The sequence below is a fragment of the Vombatus ursinus genome, unplaced genomic scaffold, assembly GCF_900497805.2.
Source record: "Vombatus ursinus unplaced genomic scaffold, bare-nosed wombat genome assembly UNPS02014818.1, whole genome shotgun sequence".
NCBI classification, from domain to species: domain Eukaryota; kingdom Metazoa; phylum Chordata; class Mammalia; order Diprotodontia; family Vombatidae; genus Vombatus; species Vombatus ursinus.
In genome coordinates, this window is record NW_020954596.1 from 8,902,409 (window position 1) to 8,910,814 (window position 8,406).

Genomic DNA, 8,406 nt, shown 5'->3' on the forward strand with positions numbered 1-8,406 from the left:
TATATATATATATATATATATATAAACTATAATACATGTATAAGCAAAAACCATAAACGTTATTTCTTCATAGTTACTTTCTTTTGTGAATTAAGAACTCTCCCATTGTTTTTCTGTCATTTCTGATCCTCTCCTATTCCATTAATTTTCAATTTAAATCCCTTTTGATCAGGTTATTGTCTCTAGCCAAGCATTTGTCACTTCTCCTTGCCAGTAATGAATCATTATACTGTCTTAGCCAGTCATCCTTACTCACACCTTCCCTCAAAAAAAAAAACTTATTCTTAGACTCTCATTTATGTTTCATTTCTCAAGTCCCAACCTTATACCAGAAAAAAGTACACATATTACCTGCATTCCTATAGCCTTCAGTTAGATACTAGAGTATACATAAAACTCATCTCTAGTGGGATGACTCCTAAACTACGTATCCAGCCACCATATCTCTCTAACCTCCAGTCCTTTATTACCAACTACTTGCTTAATCTCCACATGAGTGTTTCTACCTGTAGCGATCTCAAACAGATCAAAAACAGAGTTCATCTTTCCCCCTAAATCTATTCCTCTTCCATCCTTCTCTATTTCTTCTTCTGACAACATCATCCTTCTAATCATCCAGTCTGTTTCCTTACCTGTAAAATGAGGATAATATTTATACTCTCTTCCACTTTGGGGTGATGAGTAAGTCATTTATAAACTTTTTAAAAAAGTGACATTATTATAATCAAAATCTTTAACAGAGTCAAATGGTTCATCTTCAGAAATGTATATTGCTGTATTAATGGCCAAGACTCTAAAGGTGATGCATTATTGTCCTCCTTTCGACTGCTCCCTAAGGACTCACCAAGCCTTTCTATCTGACTTGAAGTTGAACCTTTCTCTATGTGTTGTATTCCCTTATTAGAATGTGAACTCTGTGACAACAGGGGTTTTTTATATTTGTGTCCCCAGCACTTAGCACAATACTTTGTAATTAGCCCTTAATAAATGCCTGTTCATTCATTTTTGTTGGAATATATCGTATCACCTTTTATACATGATCATACCTGTCAAATAGCCAGCTTTGGCTTCCATGTAACCATTTCTCTGTCATTACGAAGTCCCCAACCCATTAGCCCTTGGAGCCAGTAATGGATTTTCTTATACTTGTCAGGACGTACGAGCTCCTCTGGTTGCTCAGTAGAGGATACTGTGTCACCCTCCTCTCCACCCCCGTGTGGGGGTAAGCCATATAATTATTTTTTTGGCTATAGTAGTTCTCATTTTTATAGTTTTAGTTGCCTTTCATCTCCTTGTAATGTAATCAACAAGCATTTACCATGTACCTACTTTATGCCTCTGGGCTGAATACTGGGGATAGAAAGAGACAAACAACAGTCCCAGCATTCAAGGCACTTATGTTCTAATGGTGGAGATAACATGTAAATAGGTTAAGTATAAGAGATGTACAGAGTAGATGGAGGATAACGTTGGAGGGGAAGGCATCGCAACTAAGGGCCCAGGAGAGGCCTCCTGCCCAAGATGGGATTTGGGTTGGATTTTGAAGGAAAACAGGGATTCTGAAAGGCAGAGGATGAAAGGGAGAGCATTCCAGAAGCAGGGGACAACCAGTACAGAGGCAGGAGATGGATGTGGAGTGTCACATGTGAGTAACCATAAGTAAGCCAGTATGGCTGGACTGTAGGGTGTATGGAGATGAGTATTGTGTATAAAAACTGGAAGAATAGGAACAGTCCAAGTTGTGAAAAGCTTTAAATGCTAATCAGTTCATATTTGATTCAGCCGCTGGAGTTCATTGAAGGGTTCGGTGGGGTGTGAGGTGTGAGGTGGTCAGAGCTCTAGGAAAATAATAATAGCTTGCATTTAGGTACTTCATGGTTTGCAAAGTGTTTCATATTTTACCTTATTTGATCATCATAATACCTTGGGAGGTAAGAGCTTATTAGCTCCATTTTATAGATAAGAAAATTGAGACACTTGCACAGTTAGTTAAGTGTTTGAGGCAGGATTCAAACTCAAGACTTCTTGACTCCAAGTCCTGCATTGTGTGCATTGTGTTACTTAGTTCTCTGTGCCAGCTGTGTGGAGGATGGATTTGCATGAGGACGAGGCTTGAGACAGACTAGTTAGGTGGTGATTGCCATAGTCTAGGTCAGAGGTGATGAGAGGCTGAACTAGAGTGGTGCTTGTGTGAGTGGAGAGGAGATGCATTTGAGAGTTAGTGTAGAGAAAGAAATGATAAGATTTGGCAGTTGGGTATCTGGAATGAAAGAGGAAGAAGGAAGGGATGATAGAGATTGCAAACTTGGGTGACTGGAAGGATGGTGGTGCCCTGGATAATGATGGAAAAGTTCAGAAGGGACAGTGTGAGAAAATATAATGAGTTTTTTATGCCTAAAGGACATTTTTCTAACTTGTGAATTATTTCTTCCATTCTGTCTGTCCACTTTATCCTTTTTCATAAACCATACTGTGAAGAAGCATTCCTCTAGCCCTTATACAAATGTGAAGATGAGATTAAGTTATTAGTTAGTGAGTACTATAACACAAACTCATCAGGTTTCTGGAGAACTTTCCTTACTACTCAGACTTCCTGTATTTCAAATGAAAACATTAGTCTTTTGAGGCTCCCTTTGGAAATTTCTCCTGACAAACTCCTGATCTTCTGGGGGCTTTTGAGATGACTGTTCTTTTAGCCATCCTACCTGTTTAAGTATTTTATTTGCGGTTCTGTTTGTTCAGCTAGGTAGCCTACCTCCTTTTAATTACATTAACCTGTTGCTATACTAAGTCAGGAAACACAAAGAGTTTTGATAAGATATTCAGCTTTCTCACTTATCTCTTTTTCACCTGTGTTGTCAGAACCTGATTTCTACAAGACTGGTTTCCATTTTTCCTAGTAGTTTTTGTCAAATAATTAGTCCACCGGTAACTGTAATCTTTGAAACTCACATCTTTTGAGAACTTAAGCTTTTCAAAAGAATAGAGTTTCTTGGACTTTGTTACTTGAAAGCTTTTTTTTTTTCCCTGGGATTAGAGAATTGTTATACTCTGCTTAATACTTGCTACACCAGAAGAAACTTTAAGGTTTATGCCATATATACTGTTTGCCTTCCTTTTACATGGAAAGAATTGATGGTATCCTTGAACTTAAAATGGGCTTGAGGTTGCCAAATCTGACCACCTGCTTTCCCAAGTAACTAATTATGTGATCACATGTATCATTATTTATGGAGAGTCAACAAAATCAGAATCTTTGTTGAACATTTCTATCTAGCATTTTTAGTCTGTGTACATATATAACAAATGTTAAAACTAAATATTACAAATATTAAATCTTTTCCTTCACATTTAGAAGCTTATTAGGGTTGACAGTGGTTAAAATAAGTGTTCTGAGCTACATTGAATTGACAATTTGATGAGTGCTTTGTTTTCACTTGCTGTTGATTAATATTTGTGATGACCTGGTACACAGCTGAAATACTGCCTAAACGACACTAAATATTCCTAGTGTTTTATGAGACTTTTTGTTCTTAAATAAAAGGGGTGGGAAAGAGACAAATTTCTTCATAGAGGTAATGAAGCAGTTGAGAATCTTATGGCCAAGTGCTCAGGCTGAGATGAGATGGTGTGTGGGTCTGGGTGTGTGGGTGTGCAAGAGCTTTACAAACCTTCAGGTGCTATAGAATGCCAGCTGTTGTTGTCATCATCATCATTCCCTGAATTTGGTCATTTGCAGACCTTTACCAATGCTGCCTTACTCACTGGTTTTTCTCATGAGATCATAATACAAATCTAGAACTGTAATGACTCTCAAAGGCAATGAAACCCAGCACTCTTGTTTTAAGGAAACCGAGGCCCAAAGATGATAATAACCTACTAAAGATCACACAGAAAGTGAGCGTTAGAGGTGGAATTCGAGCTCAAGTCCTTTGTCTCTAGATTCAAGGCCCTTTCTGTTATATCACTTCTTCCCTGTTAGTCTATTAATTACTTAGCATATGATTTTTGGAAATTTTGAAGTTGATATGCTATGCTACTTTTTATATTTAAAAAATGCTTCATAATTATGAATGCTTAAAATCAAATTCTAATCACTTCTTTTTTTTTCCCTTCCTGTTTCTTAAACTAGTTTGTTGAAGGTAAGTAGTAAATTTCACATTTAATCACATATTACTGAAAAACCTTGAATCTCAAAGTTTTAAGTATTAACAGGGCTTGGAAAGAGGTCCTAAGGGTTCCCAGAGCATAAAAAAAGAGAAGGTTGGTATTAATCTTGTTCATATTCAGTTAAGCTTGGCATCTAGGCTCCAAAACTTTTAAGTCTTTCATTTTTGTAAGCGGCTGATGTTGGTTTAAAAATCTGTCGTCTTTCCTTACTGCAGGATACTTTCTGTAAATCTCAAAAGCCTAAGAAAGCTTTTATGACCTAACTCAATGTCACAAATTCAGTCCTGAACCACTGTTAGGCTTTCTTAGGATCCCTTGCTGGGATCTCTCTTTGATTCCTTTCTAAGCACTAGTGAGAGCCTTGTGACTGGCAGGAGATATGGGAAAGAGGGGTTTGGTGAGCACTTCCCAAGTGGGAGAGGAATGAGGTATCTTTTACAACAGTGAGAGAACTTGATAGGTCAGGGAATAAAGTAACCTGGGCTGTGTGAGAGAGGGAGCCGAGGAAGATATTTCTAGAGAACTTAGAACAGTGGCATCAATATTTGGTGAAGTGAGACAGTCCTGTAGAAATAAATGATCACAGAAGCTGTTAGCGGGGTTTTATTGAGAGAGAGCTTACTAAGGGTTAGGATGGGAGCCAGTGGTGACATGTTACCCTGAGAAGGCTAAAATACTCATAAACTTTCCCTTTTTCAATTTAATTTTTAGAAAATCGAAGGCAAAGAAGAAACCCAAGGATAAGTCGAGGACAGCCTGACAGCTGTGTTTTGAGTAGCGATGATGAAGAAACAAGAGACAATGATGTGTATGTGACAGAAAATCCACCCAGAGAATCAGTTGTTCTGGAAGAAGAAACATCAAGCATAAGGTATGTACTCTGGTGTTATCTCTGCATGTGTGATATATAGAAATACATAAAAATACATAGAGTAATTATATAATCTTTTGAAAACTACCAGTTCCTAGGGAGCATTATGTTAAGTAAAAGTATCTACCCTGTGTCTAATTTACTTGATTATATACTTACCTTAACTGAATCTTTTCTTCTCATAACTAAAGAAGAAGATCTGTTTTGGGCTTGTCTCTGGAGATACATGATATATGTGCTTTTAGGACCTGTCAGTTCGGTAGTGTCAGTGCTTCCTCCTATGTAGATAACAATATCACTTCTGCACCTTAGTAGGGAGTTTTTGTGATTGCTGTGGTCAAAAAATGGTGCTTAGCCTTCTGCTAATGAATGCCTCTGCACACATGGACTGGTTTTTGGATAGCAGACAGGGTTTGTTATGAGACTTACGTTTGAAGTCTTTCTAACTTTGTTGGATAAAACTTTTACTGTGTTGGCATAGCTTTTGAGAACACCTACATACCACAATGAGGCAACAAAATAGTACTTTGTGGGATATTTAAAACCTGCCTTGGTGAATCTGTGATCTCATTAAAGTTGGAACTCCTTTTGGTGCTGCAGATTACAAACATTCCATACCTCCCTATCCTGTTGGATTTATCCATGTCCTCCCATAAGCCTTCCTGCAGGGGGTCTGGCCAAAATACTAGGAGCCTTCCTCTAGGTCTCAGTGTGGGTACCAATGGAGTGTATGTGCTCCATCTATTATACTTTGTTTTGCTTTTTGACCACTCCACTTCCTCTTCTTTGTCATATTTGTCACCTTGATGTTATCTTTTCTCCTGCTTTTTGCATGCAATTTGTAATTGGTCACATGCTGCACCTGATCTATACTCAACTTTTGAGTGACCTGCAGTTTTTAAAATAGCATAATATTTCATGATTCACAGATAGAATTAACTGGAAGAATACTGATGTTAAAAATACAGGTTTTTGTTTCAAGGAAAAGTTTAAGGTTATTGAAAATGATACGCACTTTTCAAATACAACCTGGCCTTCCATCTTTCTCCTGTTTAATTCTGGGCTACACTTTACAGTATCTGTACAAAATATATAAGGATGGCCCAGCTCCATGTAATTCATTTCTGTTGTAATTCTGGGTATTTTATTTCATGCATTTAAAAACATTGTTCTGAGAAATTCATAGATTTCACAAGACTGTCTGAGAGTTCAGTGACACCAAAAAGATTAAGAACACCTGGTCTAGACAATTGTATTCTTCAACTTGGTGGATATAATGGATCTCATTTGAAGGTTCTGCAATATTCCAGGGCTTGATGTAATTGGCTGCCACATTGTCATTCACAAACAGCCACTTGATGGGCCTCACCATATTTAGAGAATCTCTATTTGTGTTTTGTTCTGAACATCCTATGACAATGTCAGGTACTTTGGGCAAGCTTTTGTCTGTCTATTTATTGAATAACTTTCTTGATATTAATCAGAGGGTCATTGAACCAAGTGGCCTCTGTTGTTGGATCTCTTAAGAAATCTTGGATGATTTTGATATGCATGGGAGATAATTGGTTAGAGGAAAACCATTTAAATGGCACTTTGCCTTATGAAATCAGATGCTTTTTTTTGGTAGTCTGCAAACAACAAGCTCATGTGGCTGTGTCCATAAAAATGTAATCATCTGTAGGATTATTTGTGAAAGCTTACCTGTTCTCATACCTTCACTGAGGGTTCCTTCTATAGATTATTTCATAAAGATATTGTAAAAATAAAATAGTAAGCGTAAGAATCATTAGCTGTTGGTATTTTTCTTAATTAACCTTTATTTTTTAGGAGTAACACTGTCCATGTTTTTTTTTTTCCCATTGCATTTGGTATCCACTCTTACTTTAGATGCCTTGAAAATTGATCACTTACACCCTTAAAACATTTGATGCCACCAGCATAGACCTCTGTTCTGTACCTTGTCTAATCTAAGCCTTTTTCCATCTTTGCTCTCATAGAATCCTAATTTGATAGATTCACTGTCTTTAGTATGTCTGTTATCCTCCCAGTTTCATTTTTAAATACTTTCAGGATCCTTTTTTAAGCATCTCCTTTTATCATCAGGTACTGTGCGGGGCTCTGGAAATGTAAAGAATACCAATTGTCTCCCTACCCTTAAAGCATTATACATTCTACCAGAAAAAATAGTATGGACATTTAAAAGTGTATAGAAAATGAATAGTAGATAATTTGGGGAGGCACTCGCAGCCACTTTTGGGTAGATCAGGAAAGACATACTACAGAAGATAGCATTTCAGCTGGGTTTTGAAGAAAATCACTGATGTTCAGAGGTGGAGGTGAGGAGGGAGTGCATTTCAGGTGATGGACAACCAAAAGGCATCACCAGTTGGCAACTAGACATTTCAAACTGGATGTGCCAGAGGTATCTCATATTCACCAAGTCCAAAAGTGAACTCATTTTCTTTCCCCTCAAACCCACTGTCTTCAAAACTTCCCTATTCTTCCAGTCTCTCAGGTTCATTTGATCCTTCTCTCTACTCAAACAGCCATCACCTACATCAGTTCATTCTTTTATTACCTCTTGCCTAGATTATTGCAACAACCTCCTAATTGGTCTCTGTCTCACATCTTTTCTGTGCCAAGACTCTCTGCGCTCTATTGCCTCTAGGATCAAATATTAAATGGTGGCTGAATGATTGCTTCTCTTTAGTTTTTAAAGCCTTTAAAAACTTGCCCCAACTATCTTTTCAACCTCATTGTACATTTTTCCCCTCTCTACATACATTCATATTTTCTTTCTTTCTCTCTTTCCCTTTCCCTCTCTCCTTCCCTCCCCTCTCTTTTTCTTCCTGTCTGATCCAGTGAAACTGGCCTTCTGGTTTCTCACACAGGGCATTTCACCTTCAATTTTTTGTGTCTTTGCACTGCCTATCTCTCATGCCTGAAATACATTCACTTCTCACCTCCATGTCTGTTCCTTCAGGATGAAGCTCAGATGCTACCTTTACATGAAGCTTTTCCTGATCCCCTTTCCAATCTCCCATCCTGCCACTCCCCTAACTGCCCAGTGCCTTTCTCAAATCTCCCTGTATTTAACTACTTTGTATTTATTTGTACATACTTAAATATGTACAGACAGTTCTCCCTTTAGTAAACTTACATTACACAAATTCAACTTTAATTAAAGAATTCTGAAAAAAGTCCACATTCACTATTATAGATTTGACAGAGATGAAACATTTGGAGAAGTGAGTAACCAGCGTGTAAAATTAGCACAAGAATTGGAGCTGGAAGTAGATGAGAATAACGTGGAGGAGTTGATTGGGTCTCATGGAGAAGACTTGATAAAGGAGCATCTGATCGAG

At 37.7% G+C, this 8,406-nt stretch overlaps 1 protein-coding gene across 1 annotated transcript in view; it reads left to right on the forward strand.

Moving 5' to 3' along the window:
- The window catches only part of RNF4 (ring finger protein 4), a 63,003-nt gene that overhangs the window by 50,312 nt on the left and 4,285 nt on the right, over positions 1–8,406 (forward strand). Inside the window, exons 5-6 of the mRNA XM_027836331.1 lie at positions 4,133–4,142; positions 4,882–5,041. Of these exons, the coding sequence (XP_027692132.1) occupies positions 4,133–4,142; positions 4,882–5,041 (170 nt within the window). The remainder of the gene's footprint in view (positions 1–4,132; positions 4,143–4,881; positions 5,042–8,406) is intronic.